Genomic DNA, 17,852 nt, shown 5'->3' with positions numbered 1-17,852 from the left:
ACCCCACCCCCGTCCGGAATTCCACTCGGAACCTCTTGCCCTTTAAAGTGCACGCACACCCGGGCGAGCGGAGCCATGTGTCATGAGTTATTTACCCTCCACAGCAAAGTTTTTCAGATCCTCTCCTAAGAAAGGATTTTGATATGGAGAAGTGGGGAGAGCAGAAATCTCTGGCCCCCAGAGATGATGGGGGTGGGGTTCATTGCAAAGGAGGAAATGGAGGAGAAGGGGGCTGGCATGGAGGTCAAGGCCAGACTGTTTTCTTAGTGTGTTGGGGGTGGGGGCGGGGGGCGGAGGGAGAGCCTCCTGTGAGCCAGGGACAAGTCGTTCTGGCCTGCCCACCACTGCCCTCAGGGACCACATCCCAGCTGCCCCCAGTGATAGGGACAGAACAACGGGGCCAAGTAGTGGGAAAGTTAATCCCACTGGGGGACTATAAGTAGAAAAAGTTTGAGAGACCCCTATGAATTGATGATTACTCAAGAAAGTGGGTTTGCTTAGCCACAAAATCAAGCAGGCTTGCTTAGCAACAAAACCATGCATCAGAACATAAGACATACCCCCAAACAACAAAACAATGATGGCCTGAGCCCCACATCCTGCCCAGTGAGCTCAGTAAGTTAATGATCCCTAGGTCGTGCTCTCTGTACACATAAAAAACAGTAATTTGTAGACCTAACTTGACCATGTAGAGATATGAAAACTCCCCTGCTCAACCCAGAGGAGGAGCTAATGATGGAAGCATGATGTCTACTCAAGAAAGACAAAGGTCTTCTCCCCGTCCCCATCTTTCCTCTGATTGTAAAATTGTAACCCAGTAAGTTCTTAGGGCCGGGCATCTCTCACTCACCCACTTGTAAGCCTCACAATCATCCTCTTCCAGTAAATCACTTCTTATCTACCACTTAGCCTCTTGCTGAATTCTTTGCTGTGCTGAGACTTAAAGGGCTATGGTACCAGAGCTCTTTGGAGCTCCTGAAACAGCACCTAAGGATTTCACCCTTATTGTGAGTGTCCTCATTCCCTGAGCCACTTTCCCCCAGCAACTTTCTCTGCATACTTGCAGCATTCCCTCGAGGCAAGCAAAAGCCTGGCCCTACTTCCCCATTTTTTTTTTTTTTGGAGGGCAAGACTACGCCTGGATAAGATTAGTCACATCCACTCTGAAAGACTCAGAACCCTAATTCCCAGAGGCTGTCCACTTACTCAAGGAGAAGCTCTACCTAGCCCCACCCCACCCCCAGCCAAGATGGAAAAGAATTCTACCAAACCCGCCCTGGACACCTGGAATGGAAAACCTTTATTCCTCTGCTGGAGGGGAAGGCTGAAGCAGGGTCTATCTGGGAGGGAGGGGAAGGCGAGGGGCCATGCAGGGTTTGTGAGCAGAGCTGTAGGGGCCAGGGACCAGGCCCCAGTCACTGGTTCTCCTCCAGAAAGAAGTCATTGTAGGCCATGCACAGCGTGGTCAGGAACACCGAGTACTCCTTGAAGTCAATCTCCTGGTCGCTGTTCTTGTCCAAGCTCTTCATCAGGTCGTCAACGCTGCTCTCCCTCATCTTCTTCAAGGGCCCAGATAGAGAGACAGGTCAGCCAGCCACCTCTCCCAGCCCTGCCGTGCCCCCTGGGAAGGTGGCCTCAGGCTGATCCCCAGCTGAGTCAGCAACACAGAGCATCTCAACCCCCAGAGCCTCCCCCCAGGCCACAGCCAGCATGGGATCTGACACCAAGCAGAGCCTCCGTGCCCTGAATAAATGACTAGAGTTCGGGTTACTGCAGGCACCCCTCTTCCTCTCAACAATTTCTACCGTTCAAAGAAACAGCTAGACTTCCTACAACACCTCATAGAAACAGCTTTGTGACTATACTGGCACTGAGCAGGATCCAAGTCTTATTCTGTCCCTGTTGGGGATCGTTCAGAACGCAAGCAGATCACACATCCCTCCACGAGACCAGTGGTTAGAGCTCTGTGTTCCCTAGCTAGGAGAGCCTGCAGGATAGCTATATGGCACGAGTGCATGGCACCCAGGCCTGCTCTCTGTCTGGTCCCCTGCCCTCCCAGCCCAGCTCTACAAGAGGAGGGAGACAGGGCACTTGGAGGGAACAGGAAGAAAATACAGGCACATCCTGCCCGCTCCTCTCCGCTGTCCTCCACTCCAGCTTTGCCACAGGAGACAGGACGTCGGGACATACGGAGATGGAAACAGCCTCTCTGTGACCCATGCTTGTCCCCAATCTGGGCTCCTGTTATAGCCAGGCCCTCCCCAGGGCCTCCGTCTCCCTGTAATTAACCCTGCCGGACCCATGGCCCCTCCCTCTGCCCTCATTAAACTCCAGGATGCAGAGAAGTAGGCAGGAAGGCCAGAGGGGAGGCCCGGTGACACCCACACCTGCCTTGGTCCCCTGTCCACAGAGACACATTCCCACTTTTCTCTAGGGAGGTCCACTAAGGTTCAGGATGCCACAGGAGAGCCCCCCGCCCCAGGCTGATTTTAAAGGAAAGAGGGAGAGTGATACATGGAGCTGGCCTTGAGTTCCAACCTCTCACTAGCTGGAGATTATATAATGCATCTGAGCCTCAATTTTTTTTTTAACTGTAACAATAATATGATGACTACCTCACAGGCCTCTCCCTCTTCAGTTGCCTCCCTCCCACCATCTCCATCTGGTAAGAATCAGTTCTGCTTCCTTCCAACCTGTGTTCACAAACTAGCAGAATGGTCCTTTTGGGTCCCATGTCAGCATTGGCTGAAAGCCCCAGCAATGGTGGACGCACAGAGCAGGGCCAGGTGGGAGCCCTGCCCGTGAGTTATGCATAGCTGACCTGGACCCCCGAATCCCCTCACCCACCACCCACCCCATTCCTCTCACAGATTCCACAGCTGCAGGAACCCAGCCTCAACCTGGAAGTCTCCTTGATCTCCTTATCTGCATCCCTCACCCGGGCTGAGGTCCTCCCTGCAAACGCTGCTCTCTCTGTTCCCAGTGATACCTGATTCATCCCTCGGCTCTAGGTCTAGAGTTGTACACGCCCAGGATGTTCACTGTCTTCCTTGGGTCTCCGCCCCTACTTTGGGCCCTCCTGTCCTGGCTGAGACTAGTGTACCTTACAGACAGACATGTGTCCCCTCTGGAGAGGCCTCCCCCCCTCGTGCTGGGGAGCCCCTGACAGTGGCATCCCCTTCTTTTCCCTCCCCTCCCCCACCTACCCAGGGAGCACTGGGACTCTGGGGTGCAGGGGAGGGACCGGAACCTACCTCACCAAGACACAGCTCCTTCTTGATCAGTTCCTTCAGCTCCTTCCTGCTCAGAGTCAGTTTGCTGCCCTCTCTCCCAGAATATTTATGGAAAGTGGTGACCATAGTGGTCAGTGCCTTCTCCAGAGGGGTCTCCATCACGGTGTGCAGTTCCAGAGGCTGAAGCGAGAGGGAAAGATCACATTCCCCAGGAACCCGGACCCCATCACTAGCCCCTCTCCAAGCTTCTCCTTCAAGGACCAGTGACTGGAACGCATGGTGAGACCAAAGTCTGGCACGTGGACCCCAATGTCTCAGGATAGGCTGTAGTGAGACCCACGGCAAACTTGGAACAGCCAGAGCCTGACCAGTCCTGGAAGGAGACTGAACACTCTCCTGCTTAGAAGATGTTGAGAAAAAGGTCTAGGGGCAAGCTGACCTTCCCAGAAGAACTGGTGGCAGATGGTGGAGCCAGTGAAGGGTCAGGATTTTCTTCCGGCCTGACCCAGCTTGGGCACTCACTTTCCAGAGGTCATTCTCCTTACCCTAGTCACCCTCCCTGGCCCAGGAGCCTGAACCGCCCGCTATCAGGGAGTGTCCCATTACAGAAGTGGGGGACAGGGCAAAGAGAGAGTCCAGGGGTTGGAGGAACTGGGGCTGAAACTGGAAGATAAGATCTCAACAGGAAGCCAGGAAGGGGGGACAGGACTTGTCCGGCTGGTCCCCAGGCTCCAGCCCAGAGAACTGCACACACAGACCAGTCATGAGTCAGGGAAGGAAGTGGGCCTCCTCTCCGGGGTCATTGTGAGGGCTGGATGCAGAAACTGGGTCTGATGGGGCCCTCCAGTCCACCAGCACAGCCACACACCCCTCCAAAGGAAGAGGCTCTTGGAGCTCCTGTGACTCAGACTTGGAAACCACTTCCCCCTTAGGCAGGAAGGAGCCAACACCCAAGGAACTTGGGGTTTGCAGGTAAATCTGTGTAGGGTCCTGAGCCAGGAAAGGAGGAAGAAGCTGCTGTCTCCTACCCTCAGCTGGAAGCCCACCTGGCTATTCCTGCCTCCTACCTCCCCAAACCCTCGGGAGACTCCCCACCACCAGGAGACTCCCCACCACCGGGAGACTCAGCCAGGACCAAAGTGGAAGGCGGGGGTCTCGGGAGTTGCAGCAGCCTCCTGGCTGGTTCTGATCCCCACCTCCACCTCCAGAGCCACTTTCTCGGGAAATTCTCGTAGCCGTGATGCCAAATACCTGGCCCTCTCCTCCCTGAGCACATGCCCACTCATCAGACCCAGCCTTTCTTTGGGGAGGTCACCAGAGCTTGTCAGCTTCTGGCCTCATCGCCCAGCTTGCCCTACCGTACAAATGAGCAGGGAGATCAGAAGGAAGGACTCACCAAGGAAGGAGAGAGCCAGAGAACTCACGCGGCAGACACAGGCTGCCTGCCACTGCGGTCTGCCTATATTCCCTTGTTCCAGTCCCCAGGAAACCAGGGGAAAGAAAGGGCCAATAAGAAGGGGCCAGGGACAAAGAGGCCTAGGTCAGAGCCTCCTGGGACATGGCTGCAGAGAAACCCTCTTTTGCGAATCTCACCTTCCTTGTTTCTAAACAGAGGGGATGGGAGCATACGGAGTTTACCATGGTACATACATTTTCAATCCCAGAAGCTTTGTCTTTCCAACCAAAACCCAGAACTCACAATCTGATGGGACAACAGCCAGGCTCCCTGGAAAGAAGAATCAGGAGGTATGCAGGGTATCCACCCATACCCTAGGCTGCTCTTTGTATTGCGGCCCTCCCACCTACCCAAGAGCAGAACAGATGCATCTCAAGATGGAAATCAGCAGGGGAAGATGTTTCCTGCCAAGGGCATGGTCAAGGTCATTAGCGAGTATGGAGACTAAAATTTTAAAGGACTTTTCAATGATGATTTCTTCAACACCTCTCTGGTCACCATGGGAAAGAATTGTCAGAGATTCTTGGGGAACTGAGAATCAGGGAGACCAAGGCAGAAATCGGGGAAGGGTAGGGCTGGATGATGGGGTAGAGGCTGTGGACTCTGGGGAGCAGGTTCAAGGTGCAATAATGACCAGGGTGTGGGTCAAGGAGATTTGCCTATATCCCAGGAGAGACTCAGACATTGTTCTGTGATTAGTTGCTCAGTCGTGTCTGACTCTTTGCAACCCCATGGACTGTAGCCCGCCAGGCTCCTCTGTCCACGAGATTCTTCCAGGCAAGAATACTGCAGTGGGTTGCCATGCCCTCCTCCAGGGGATCTTCCCAAACCAGGGATTGAAACCAGGTGTCCCACATTGCACACGGAATCTTTACCATCTGAGCCACCAGAGAAGCCCAAGAATACTGGAGTGGGTCACCTATCCCTTCTCCAGGGGATCTTCCCAACCCAGGAACCGTGTCGGGGTCTCCTGCATTGCAGGCAGATTTTTAATCAGCTGAGCTACCAGGGAAGCCCGGACATTGTTCTACCACCAAGAACCAGTTCAAGAATGAGAAGAGAACAGAGTTAGGGGCTTAGTGCCTGTGGCTGATGCCACCTCACCCTAGCCTGCCTAGATGCTCCCTGCTGCCCCCAATTCCACTCCCACCCCCAGCTGCCAAAGGTAAAGAGGCAGCAGGGACTGGTCGCTAAGCAACAGGAGTTTCCAAAGTAGAGAGTTGATGCAGAAGGGAGACTCAGGGGAGGGCACTCCAATGGAAGATGGGCAGACCGGGGAGGGGGATGAGGGGGAGAAGGAAGAAGTGGCAAACTTTTTCCTGGATCAAAATTCTATCCGAGTCTCTGTAGTCACACTCTGAAGGAACATCTGAGTCACCTACCCCACTCCTCTGCAACTTGAGAGAAAAACAACACGATGAGAAGAAAAGGGGAAAGCTTGAAAGGTCACGGACACCAGACCTTCTCTGTCTCTGGACCTGCCTTCTACTCATCTCTTCATTGAAGGTCCCTGTACCACCCAAGCAAGGCCTAGAAATCTAATGCCCACCCATTGCAGGCTGGAGCTGCTGGTCTTTAACCTAAAGAGAAGCACTATCATGCCTGATATTTTCGGGAGGGGTGGGGAGGAGGGGCGGAGAAGGCAATGGCACCCCACTCCAGTACTCCTGCCTGGAAAATCCCATGGACGGAGGAGCCTGGTAGGCTGCAGTCCATGGGGTCGCTAAGAGTAGAACACGACTGAGCAACTTCACTTTCACTTTTCACTTTCATACATTGGAGAAGGAAATGGCACCCCACTCCAGTGTTCTTGCCTGGAGAATCCCAGGGACAGGGGAGCCTGGTGGGCTGCCATCTATGGGGTCACACAGAGTCGGACACGACTGAAGTGACTTAGCAGCAGCAAGGAGGAGGGGAGTCTCAATTCACTTATAAAATCTCATGCCTAGAATTTTGTCTCCAAAACTCTGGTCGCCTCCCACTATCTCCCTCCCTCCCAGCACAGTTACTGTCCACTCTTCAGTTCCAAGGTCCTTTGTCCTCCTCTGATGGAACATGACTGTTAACTGGTAACAAATCTCATCCCAGGGCCTCCAGAGAGATAGGCTTAGAGAAGGATGATATTCTCATGCTGTGGCCATCAACCTGCCCTTCCTCCATGTCACCTCCCTGATCTGACCCTGGACAGGAAGGATTCATCTCTCCTGGGGTCTGAAGCCAGGGCACTGGAACAGGTGGCAGGCGGGACCTGAACTGTAAGTGTCAGGATTGAGCCTTCCTCCCCATTCCACTCTGGCCTCACTAGTTCCTCTCCATGACTCAGTCCTTTCCCCACCATCCCAGGGCACCCACACTCCATTCCAGACCCCAGCCAGGAGCAGATGTGACCTCCGAATCCATCCCAGCCTCAGTCAGAGGTCCTGCCAGAGGCAAGGCTGGGGAGGTGGGATGGGTGAGAACACTGGCTAAGAGCCTACAGCTGGGACATTCCAAGCGTCTGGGGTCCCTTTCCCTGCCTTTGACCCCATCCAGAGTCGCCTCTGTCTGCCACACACATGCACAGTCCCCGACATCCGTCTCCCACCTTCACTAGTCTGCTCTCCACTCTCCACAAGATGACAACTCAGCTCCCAGCATCCTCCATTACCCCCGCCCCATTGCCCCCGCAACGCATCCCTCAGGCCCCACCCCCACGCCCCCGGAGTTTCTCAGACCATCAGCCTCATAGCTTTCAAGAATCTTTATTGAACTTGTTCAGTATGGTGCTCACGTCTGGAGGAGCCAGGGTGAGCTGATGTGCCCACCGCCAACAGGGAAGACCCCAGCTGGCAGCCCCCCACCACCCACACCTGAGGAGCCTTCACTTTTTCCGGGGTTGCTTATCAGGGAAACCTTCGAAGAACTCATTGCACATCATGGCGATGCAGGACAGGAAGACGCAGTACTCCTGGAAGTCCACCTCGTTGTCCTTGTTGCAGTCCAGGTTGCTCATCAGTTTCTGGAACGCAGTTTCATCCGTCCTTTTCTGCAGGAGGAAGAGGCTACGGGTGGAAACCGGAAGCGAGGTCGGGGTGGGGGAGTAGGGCAGAGCTAGGACTGGGTGAGGCTTGAGCTCCAGATGGGAGCTCAGGAAGGCACAGGCACCCCTGTGGGGCCTGGCTTTGGACCTCCAGCCCTAGGGGCTAAGCTACCCCTCAGATGACGTCTGAGGACCTGGGTACAACTGCGTAACGGAGACCACAGCCTCTTCTGCCAAGGTCATTTTAAGAGTCCAATTATACAATGGTCATGAAAGCGTAAAGGTTGATACAGATGGCAACTGGGATTGCTCAGGAGAATTCTGTAGGTGTGTGAGTGTCTCCAGAGAACTATATCTTCATGTCCACAAGCCAAATAGAAACTCAAAAATGGTTTATGGGGCGAGCGGATGGTGATAAAATAGGAATATGAGATTAACAGATATACACTACTGTATATAAAAGAGATAAGCAACAAGGATTTACTGTATAACACAGGGAACTGTATTCAATATTGTGTAATAACTTATAATGGACAAGAATCTGAAAAAATAGATGTGTATATATAGCTAAATCACTTTGCTGTACACCTGAAATGAACACACTATAAATCAACGATATTTCAACTAAAAAAAAAATAGAATAAGAAGGCATATAACTTTCACAGAATCTTAAAAAAAAAAAAAAAGAGGTTCATTGCTGGAGTGATGGCAAGAGTTCGACCATCGCGGTTCATGATCTCAGCTTTAAACACGGACTTCCTTGGGAAGTTACTTAGCCTTTCTGAGCATCAGTTTCCCTCCAGGGAAGTTGTACAGAGCACCGTACCCTATCTGCTCACTCTGCCCTCTTTCTGAGGGTGCTAGGAAGTAAGCGGTGGGTGCTCACCGTGCTTTGGCCACAGGCACCCAGGGTAAGCTCTCTGCCCGGAAATTGCCCATGTCAGCAGCTGATGCCAGCTGTAGGTAATGCTGAACAGAGGACGGGTGCCTCCCAGGCAGTATCACTCACCCCCAAGAAGCTGGGCAGCTCCCGGGTCAGCAGCTCCTTTAGCTCAGACTTGTTGAGCTTGAACTTGTCACCCTCCTTGCCCGAGTACTTGTGGAAGGTGGACACCATAACATCGAGGGCCTTCTCCAGGGGGTATGCCATGGCAGCAGTCAGGAGCTGGGGGCAGGGTCACAGAGACAACCTTATTTTCCCACCCCACCCCCAGCTATGTATTTGTAAATGCCCCCACTCCCATCCCTCAGGGAGCACATCTCCCATCCAGAAAGGGGTTCAGCTCCTAGCGGGAGAGGGAAATGTATGCTTGGGGCAGCGAACCCCTGCAGGGCTCCGGGTTCCAGGCAGCCAACTCCCCAGCAGCACTTCCTCCACCCTCACTTGGTCCCTTCACCCACTCCTGAGCTCAGCCCACAGCAGCCCCACCCCAGCCCATTCTTTCCCCCTCCCAGCACTGGGCTGGGCGAGGCTGCTGGAGGCTTGCCCAGGGGCCTAGCGGAAAAAACCAGTGCATAGGGAGGGGCAGGGTGAGGTGGCAGAGGCACGGATGCAGGGGAGGGACGGGGAGGCCACCCTCCCTTGGGCCGGGCTGCTGGTGCAGGACCGAGGCTCCTAGGACATAACCAGCCAGAGCCCACAGGCGCCTTCTGCCTTCACTGTGCTTTCCACACCCAAGTGTGCCACCCAGCAGACACCAGCCAACGTGCACACCCACCAGTCACATACGGCAGCAACGCCACACGCAAGCCCCGGCATCACAGAACCCCTCAGACAGTCCCCACCAGCCACCTGCACGCTTGTTGTTCTTTCCTGAATGCACACACACACCACCCACCCCAGAGCCTCCACATCGGAATCTCACATCTGGACCTGTTTAGCGCCTCTGGCTCCCACCCACCCCCCTTCCTCCTGCCCCCAGCCTCGGCCTGACACCCCTTGCATGCCAGCCCGGCGACCACAACTCACCAAGAGAGAGGAAGTGCTGGGGAGAGATGATGGGGAGAGAGGAAGAATGGGGAGAACCCAGCAGTCTGACCTATTTATACCCAGGCCAGGCCCTGCCCATGGCAGGGGATGGGGGAGAACGGGACCCAGCCCTCCTATCGTGGGCTGATGTGGTGAACACAGTGGCCCCTCTCCACCCCTCTCCACCCGCCCAGCCTGGAAAGCCAGCTTCCTGCCCCAGCAGGCACAGACGAACATGGGAGAGCCCCAGGGGCACAGGCAGGGGCCTGGAGGGTGGGTGTGCACAGCTCTGCTTGAGTTTTAGGGAGCTGGGGGAAGGGACAGGCTGTGCCTGGGGCATGAGGGACAAGGAGGACGTGTCCCACCAGGCAGCCGGCATAGAGGGGTGGAAGGTGGCAGGTGGGAAACTGCCCTGGGATGTGGCAGCCCGAGAACACAGGGAGGGCCCCTCAGGTTCAGTGCTGGGGATGGCTCATGCTGCCCTGCGCCCCTCCCCAAAGAGCTTCCTACTATGTTGAGTGAGCCCCGGAACGGGAGCTGGGGGTCTGGGAGGAGGAACAGGATAACACCCAAAGGAGGTTTGGGGACCCCCACAGGCACATCCTTGGAGAAAGGCACTGTGGCAGGAGTGATGGAATGGGGAAGGAGAGGCATGCCTTGGGGCTCAGGGATGGACTGAAGAGACCAAGAGCGGTCGGGTGGCAGAGGGCGTTGGAAGGGGGCTTATATTTGGCAGAGGGCGTTGGGAGGGGGCTTAGATTTGGGATGGGTGTCAGGGATGAAGAGGGCAGGGAGCGGAGGAAAGTTAGAGGTGATGCAGCACAAAATGAGGGGAGGCAGGGATCAGGGGAACCTCCCAATGTAAGGTATGAGCTCAGGGGTTGAGGGAGGGTCAGGAGTCGGGGGTTAAACCCCTCAGGTGGCTGTGACTTCAAGCAGAGGGGTCTGCCTGAAGGTCTCTCTCCTTCCCCCTTCAACAGCAGAGCACCCCTCCCCAGATGATCAGGGAGCAGCACCCTAGTCCAACCCCTAATCCCATTAGTGCTGCACTCTGGGCTCTCATAGCCCAGGGCGGGGAACAGACTCGCCCTCTCCCCTACGGCCCCACCCTCCTCCCAGAACATTGGGTCTGGGGGATTGAGTTTGACCCCCCTCTCACCTCCTTCACAGCCCAAGGGAGCTTCTTCTTCAGAGACCCGCCATATACAGACAGACAGAGAGCCCCCCCCCCAACTATCCTCCCATGGACATTGTCCCCGAGTTGCCCCCATGCCTTCCTGCTGGACATTGGGACCATTTCATTTCCACAGCGTCTGAAACTGCCCTCAACCTCCTGTCCTCCCGTGGAAAAGTCCAGGGAGGGGTGATGCCCCAGTGCCGTCATCTCAGAAGAACCAAAGGAAGCCAAGTGATGCCAGTTCTTTATTAGGAACAAAAGAGGCCTTTGCCGCCACAATCTCTCTCCCAGACATGCTCTTCTGGGCCTTGACAGCCACCACCCCTGTGGCTGGTGGGGGGAGGCAGCGGCTGGCTGCTCTTCAGATCACTAGCTGTGGTTCTGGGGATGGTCCCCTCGTGTTTCCTGGACTCATGGGTTGACACACCAGGGGCAAACCTGGGAGAGTCTAGAAGGAGGGGCCCGGGGGGCTGGGAAGGGGAGAGCTGACGGGCCCAGGATGACCTCAGGGCAGAGCCAGAGCGGCTCCGTTACTGGGCGCAGGAGGGCTTCAGGGGACTGTCCTTGAAGTACTCATGGCAGTAGATACAGAGGCAAGCGAGCAAGCGCATGTACTCCACAAAATCCACCTGGCAATCCTTGTTGGTGTCCAGGACGCTGATGAACTGCTTGTAGTCACACTCCCGGAGCGTCGTCTGTGCGGGGTGGGGCGGGGAGGGATGAGGAGGCAGGCTGAGGAGGGCAGAGCAGCCTGGTGCACACATCCCTCCCCTCCACGCCTCCTCCCCGCCATCCGCAACCCACGCCCCTTGCCCCTTCGGGGTCAACCTCAGCCTCCCTGTTCTGAGGATTCACCGTGTCAGTTCCCCTCCCAAACCCTCTTTCTCAGCCCATTTACGGAACGTGTGTTCTTCACAGAGCTCTCCCTCAGTCTTCCCAACTGCCCTGCCAGTCTGGGAGGTGATTTTCTTCCACTTTACAGATGAAGAAACTGAGATTCCGGTTGTGCCCATTTCCCTCCCAGCACCCCTCCCCACAGTCTAACCTCCACCCCCTTGTGCCCCAGACTCTGAGCAGGGTCTCTTCGCAGAATTCAAGCAGTGCTTCCCTTGGGGGCTAAGCCCAGGTGCTCACCGGGGCCCAGGTAGGCAGCTCCTTCTCCAGGAGTTCCTTGAACTTCGCCTGGCAGAGCGGGTTTCCAGAGAACTGTGAATATTCCTGAAAGGTGCGCACGAGAGTAGCCAACGCCTGCTCCAGAAGACTGGCCATATTGCCTGTCATGGAACAAAGGTGGGACTCATGGCAGAAGCCAAGTCAACCCCTCTCTAACCGCTGCACTCTAAGTGTCCCAGGAACTGAGCCCAGACCTGGATTAACCCCCTACGCACTTCCAACCCCACAAGCTCCCCCTCCTCTGAGCAGCCCTCCTTGACTACACCAGCTCCTCGTTTATTTTCCGACCGCCCCCACCGTCTCCCACCACCACCACTTGTTCTGTTTCTGGACAGAGGCCTTAATTGCCCAACATCACTGCAAATCCCTCAGGGAGAGCGGCCCACTCGTCACCTCACTCCCCCACAGTGGTGGTAGTTCAGTCACTAAGTCATGTTGGACTCTTTTGTGGCCCCATGAACCGTAGCCAGCCAGGCTCCTCTGTCCAGGGGATTCTCCAGGTTCTTACTGGAGTAGTTTGCCACTTCCTTCTCCAGAGGATCTTCCTAATCCAGGGATCAAACACTGGGTCTCCTGCCTTGCAGGGGTTCTTTACCATCTGAGCAACCAGGGAAACCCCCACTTATTGTCTCCATCTTTTCTCATCTGACACCCAACCATAGCTCAGTCCGGCTCTGCATCACCCTCTGAGACACAGCCCCCTGAGCCTAGAATCTTCCTCCCCTTCAGGACCCCAGAGCCCCTTCCATAGGAACCTGCACGCAGATCCTTGCTCTGGGCTCCAGGCCTCAGGTCCTTGGCAAAGCTGAGCATCCTTAGAGGGTCAGGTCTCAGAGGAACCCCTACGGTCTCACCACCACCCTCTCACCATCCCTTCTGCCCTGAACTCAGGGAAGCTGCATGCAAAGATCCACTATGCCTCTGACTAGCTGTGCAGGCGAGGATGAGCCATTTAAGGTCTCAGGTGCCTTATCTGTGAAATGGGGTTAATCCCACCTCACAGACCTAATCGGGGACCTGAATCAGATGGTCTCTGGAGACAACCAGCTCCGGTAGGGACCAGTCTGTGATCTGCCCCAACTATAGACATCACCCTGACCCCTGAGGGTCTTGAGACAGAAGGCTCTGCAGACAGCTACCCCGTTCTGTTAGAGGAGAAGCCCTCCCCAGAATTGCCCACCCACCCCCATTACATTGGCCCCTCCCACCGCCCTCCTGGGAGATGCCTCCAACCTGGGGAAACCCTAAGGCAGCCAGGAAGGCACATGTTGTTTCCACGTGAGCTGAGTGACTCACTCCTGGTTCCCCCAGGGGACAGGAGTCCTGCAGCATGTGGCAGCCTGGGCCAAGGCTCTCTCCCTCCCTAATGATTTGTCCTCTGCTGGGCGCTGTGGATGGTCAAGAGTAGGGAGAGACAATGGGGTTAAGTGCTGCCTGGGGTTTAACGCTTTGTGACAGCCCAGGATTGGAGCAGAGTTCCGGGTTCCCAGGAGAGGAAAGGGCCATGATGGCAGGGAATAGGAAAATGCAAAGAGGCTGAACTGCCCTTCTGGGTTCCTGCCAGCCTGCCTGGCGCCACCACTGTGGCTTTTTCAGGAGCTCGGTGCCTGGAGACTAGAGGGAATCCTCTCTTGCCCGCCTCCCTGGCCCATCTCACCCCCCTGGGAGGAATGAAGGGAGTGGGTGAGGGGGGAATTAACTGTGGGCAACAGCAGTGCCTTAAGCCCATCATCCCCATCCCTCGGCCAGACCTCAGCTCTGCACACCCCCTAAACCCAAGCTCCCCAGCATCCCCTTACTGTACCATGGAATCCCTGAGTCCATCACCAGACTCCCTTCACCTCATTAATTCCTGCTGTGGTCATCCCTCTGCCCTCAAGCTCAGACTCTGAGCCAGGAAACAGAACTCGGGCTGACCAACACCCAACCCAGGGCAGGACCCAAGCAGCTGGCACTCACCACTGATGTTGGCGTTTCAAGTGGAGGAACCCAGACACAGGACATCCCTATTTGTAGCCTCCTGATGAAGGAAGGGAGTAATTATGGGGTGATCCAAGTAGGTCAAGCTCAGGATGCCCCCCAGGGGCTCCCCTGCCTCCCTCCCTGGCAACTCCTACTACAAACGCCACTCACACACCTAGCCGTGCATACATCAAAGGCTGAAGACACCACCACCTCTTCATTTTCCCTCTGGCCTCCCCCAGCGTTGGGAACAGGCCATGGCCTCCTGTCCATCTCCCTCCTGCATGGTTAGAGGAGACAGGTCATTCATCACAGCCACCCTCCATCTCTTCATGCTGAAGAGGCATCCCAGAAGAAGGATGGACACATTTTTGCCTCACCCCAAGAGAATCCCCGTGCCAGAGAGGATCTTGGTGAGCCTCTGGTTCAGCTCCCCCATTTATGGTGAGACCACTGAGCCCATCAGACACTCTCCTGGCTAGATCCCCAGACCGACAGTCTTTGTGATGGGGGCATAGCCCTGGTGGCTCAGATGGTAAAGAATCTACTTGCAATGCAGGAGACTGGGGTTCAATCCCTGGGTCGGGAAGATCCCCTGGAGTAGGGTATGGCTAACCACTGCAGTGTTCTTGGCCTGGAGAATTCCATAGACAGAGGAGCCTGGGGGGCTACAGTCCATGGGCTCACAAAGAGTCAGCTACAACTGAGCTACTAACATTTTCACTTTCAAAGGGACAAATAGGTGATTAAATAGGTAATCCCACTAGGGGATGGTAAGTAGAAAAATACGGAAGACCCCTGAATGTTAATGATTACTCAAGAAAGCAGGTCTGTTGCTGTTTAGTCTCTCAGTCGTGTCCGACTCTTTGCAACCCCGTGGACTGCACCCTGCCAGGCTCCTCTGTCCATGGGATTTCCCAGGCAAGGATACTGGAGTGGGTTGCCAGTTCCTTCTCCAGGAGATCTTCCTGACCCAGAGATCAAACCCACATCATTGGCAGGTGTATTTTTTACCACTGAGTCACCAGGGAAGCCTGAAAGCAGGTTTGCTTAACCACGAAACCGAGCAGGCTTCCTTAGCAACAAACCACACAAAAGAAGCACAAGACACCCCCCAAAACAAGGAAACAGTGGCAGCATGAGACCCACATCCTGTGCAGGGAGCTCAGTCAGCTGAGGATCCCTAGGACATGCTGTCTGTACACATTAAGAAAACAATCATTTGTGAACCTAGCTTAACTATGTAGAGACAAGCTCAACCTGGAGGAGGAGCTAACGATAGAAGCATTGATGTCTACTCAAGAAAGACAAAGAAGGTCTTCTCTCCCTCCCCATTTTTCCTCTGATTATAAAACTGTAGCCCAGTAAGGTCTCACAGTGTGGCATTTCTCGTCCTCCTGCTTGTAAGTCTCACAAGCGTCCTATTCCAGTAAATCATTTCTTCACTATGTCACTTCACCTCTCCCTGAATTCTTTTCTGTGCTGAGACGTAAAGAACTACGGTACTGGAGCTCTTTGGAGCCCCTGAAACAGCACCTAAGGGTTTTGCTTGGACACATTGGGCAGAAAACTGCTTGCTTCCCTAGGGGATCATCAGCAGAATGCCTTGAGACCCGGGAGGAAGGCGTGCTGCTCCTAGGGGCCCTTCTGGAAGGCTAGGCTGTGTTTTCCTGGTTGCCCCCTCACCCCACCCCACCAAGCACAGACTCTCGCCAGGGCAGCCTGGAGCTAGAGCTCTTGTGTCCTGTCCTCCTGGCTCCACATGGCACCAAGGCCGAGCTCCCTGCACTCCCTTGGGGTGAGGGTAGCTTTCCTCTGGTTTGGGGCTTAACGGTATAGCCCTTTGGGGTCCCAGCATTATGTGGGGTGTCCCCTTTGCCTCCGCGCCTCAAATGAACCCTTCCTCTTTCCACAAACAAAGCCAAAGGTCACTTTGGCTCAGTTTAGTGATGTCCTCAGGATATGAGGGGCCTGGTACCGGGCTCTCTTCCTGGAATCTGCTTTCACTTAGATTTTGATCTCATTCCTTACCGCCTTGTGAGCTCTTTAATGCTTTGAAAAGCTGTTTTTATTCTCTCCAGAACTTTTTGTTGTTTTTAGCTGGAACAGGCACAGATCACCATATTACCAGAAATGGAAATCCCTTCATATCACTTCTCTCCTCCCGCCCCTCATCCCTGGGCCCGAGAGACCCCTCCTCATTTCTCAGAAAGAGAACTCAAGATCCAGAAGAGTGTGGAATGGGGAAGAAACCCTAATGCTTATGGGGCAGCCAGAGAGTTCATGACACCTTGGCCTCCCTTGAGTCCCCCTGCACCTGCAGCTCAACCTTCAGCCATCAGCTGCCTGAAGACTCAGCCCCTTTAAACGAGGGAACTAAGCAGTGGGAGGGCCGGGAAGGGAGGGCTGTGATTATCTCTGTTTTATAGGCAAGGAATTACGGGGAGTAGGGGACAAAAGCAGGGGGCCAGTGTGGACCAGCGATTAACTCAGTTCTGGGTCAAGCACTCGTTCCCACCTGTGCCACCCCAGGAATGCCACGAGCAGCCACCTTCCTTAAGCAGATCACCTCACGTCTCTGGGCCTCATTTTTGTCATCTGTGGATGACCAAGGAAAATAATGGTCACCGTTTCATAGGACTGCTGTGAGGCATAAATGAGTTAGTATGTACACGGCTCATAGACAAATACGCTGGCACCTGGTGAGCATGTGAATGTTAGCTGAAAGGCAGGTAACTTGCCCGAGTCACACAGCTAATTAGTGACGGGGTTAGAGCCGTTCATGACTCATGTCAGTATTCATTTTATTTTTTTAAAGTATACTTATTTTTGGCTGCGCTGGGTCTTCGTTGCTGCACAATGGGCTTTCTCTAGTTGTGAGGACCGAGGGCTGCTCTTCACTGCAGTGTAAAGGCTTCTCATTGCCGTGGCTTTTCTTGTTGCAGAAAAAGAACGGGCTCTAGGCACACGCGGGCTGGGTTGCTCCATAGCATGTGGAATCTTCCCAGTCCAAGGATCAAACCTGTGTCCCCTGCATTGGCAGGTGGATTCCTAGCCACTGCACCACCAAGAAGTCCTCATGTGAATATTTAGAAGCACCTCTCCTAGGCATTGGAGGTACAGCCATAAACAAAACAGACAAAATCCAAGTTCTGTGGAAAGGACCCTCTAACGCAGGCAACAAACGGTAACAAACATACGTATGAGAGGTGGGTAACATAAATGCAAGGGAGAGCAGGAAAGCAGGGCTACAGTGGTGGGCCTGGGGTACTCTATGTGAGTGGTCAAGGAAGAGCCGGGCCACTGCTCCCCGTCTGAGTCATCCCCCAGCCCTTCCTGTTTCCCAGCCTGGCTGCACCTCCCAGGACTCCTCCCCTTTGTTTGCCCAGACTGAGGCAGGCAGGCGCTCACCCTAGGAGGTGACAGCTGAGGGGAGTGCCGGGAGCCATCTCCCGGCATATTGCATATTGAGTGCAGCACTTTCACAGCATGATCTTTCAGGATCTGGAATAGCTCAACTGGAAGTCTATCACTGCCAGGAGCCAGCGTGAGGAACTCCACCCGTGGCAAAGGTCATAAGGAAGGAGGCTCGGCATACGCAAAGGCGGGATCGAGCCTCAGGAGTCCCCCTGGAAATTCTCGAGCATCTACCCCCCAAACCAGAGTCTGCCTACTTTCTGCTTTGTGCTTTCACCTACACCTCTGACTTTACAGGGGGCTGTCCCCCACTACCTCTCTCTGAAAAAAGAGTTAGCTTACAGCTCCAGTTAATAAAGTTCCTGGGTGTGATAGTGTTTCAACCTACAAACTCCTTTGGAATTCCTCTAGCCTGCCTGAATAGGTTTTTCCGGCCACATGTGATT

General features: G+C 54.7%; 3 protein-coding genes across 7 annotated transcripts in view; all 3 read right to left on the bottom strand.

The window, feature by feature from the left end:
• Window positions 1-1,283: 1,283 nt before the first annotated feature.
• Window positions 1,284-4,094, bottom strand: S100A5 (S100 calcium binding protein A5). Of its 3 annotated transcripts, none has more exons than XM_010838426.1 (3): window positions 3,673-4,094; window positions 3,255-3,413; window positions 1,284-1,559 (listed from the first exon to the last, which is right to left on the bottom strand). In XM_010838426.1, exons 2-3 carry the CDS (start codon window positions 3,390-3,392, stop codon window positions 1,416-1,418), a joined length of 282 nt encoding a protein of 93 aa, XP_010836728.1. In that variant the 5' UTR covers window positions 3,393-3,413; window positions 3,673-4,094; the 3' UTR covers window positions 1,284-1,415. The 3 variants fall into 3 exon arrangements, 2 of the variants coding, with proteins under 2 accessions (XP_010836728.1, XP_010836729.1); XM_010838427.1 differs by having other exon boundaries at window positions 1,290-1,556; XR_825130.1 differs by lacking the exons at window positions 3,255-3,413; window positions 3,673-4,094 and adding an exon at window positions 2,939-2,999.
• Window positions 4,095-7,414: 3,320 nt separating this feature from the next.
• On the bottom strand, window positions 7,415-9,769 carry S100A4 (S100 calcium binding protein A4). The gene is made up of 3 exons (XM_010838425.1): window positions 9,678-9,769; window positions 8,718-8,873; window positions 7,415-7,714 (listed from the first exon to the last, which is right to left on the bottom strand). Exons 2-3 carry the CDS (start codon window positions 8,856-8,858, stop codon window positions 7,550-7,552), a joined length of 306 nt encoding a protein of 101 aa, XP_010836727.1. The 5' UTR covers window positions 8,859-8,873; window positions 9,678-9,769; the 3' UTR covers window positions 7,415-7,549.
• A 1,317-nt stretch (window positions 9,770-11,086) lies between these two features.
• S100A2 (S100 calcium binding protein A2) overlaps window positions 11,087-17,852 on the bottom strand; it is a 15,487-nt gene continuing 8,721 nt past the window's right edge. The window contains exons 1-3 of one of the 3 annotated variants that reach the window (XM_010838418.1): window positions 13,987-13,994; window positions 11,989-12,128; window positions 11,087-11,549 (exon numbers count right to left, since the gene is read on the bottom strand). In XM_010838418.1, the coding sequence (XP_010836720.1) occupies window positions 11,385-11,549; window positions 11,989-12,123 (300 nt within the window). In that variant the 5' untranslated portion in view covers window positions 12,124-12,128; window positions 13,987-13,994 and the 3' untranslated portion in view covers window positions 11,087-11,384. Of the gene's footprint in view, window positions 11,550-11,988; window positions 12,129-12,782; window positions 12,840-13,032; window positions 13,108-13,986 lie in introns of those variants that run through there. The other 2 variants (XM_010838420.1, XM_010838419.1) reach the window with 2 other exon arrangements.

The sequence above is a fragment of the Bison bison genome, unplaced genomic scaffold (assembly GCF_000754665.1).
Source record: "Bison bison bison isolate TAMUID 2011002044 unplaced genomic scaffold, Bison_UMD1.0 scf7180017864093, whole genome shotgun sequence".
Taxonomy (NCBI): Eukaryota; Metazoa; Chordata; class Mammalia; order Artiodactyla; family Bovidae; genus Bison; species Bison bison.
The sequence above is the reverse complement of the archived record's forward strand: the minus strand, read 5'-3'. Positions and strand labels throughout refer to the sequence as shown.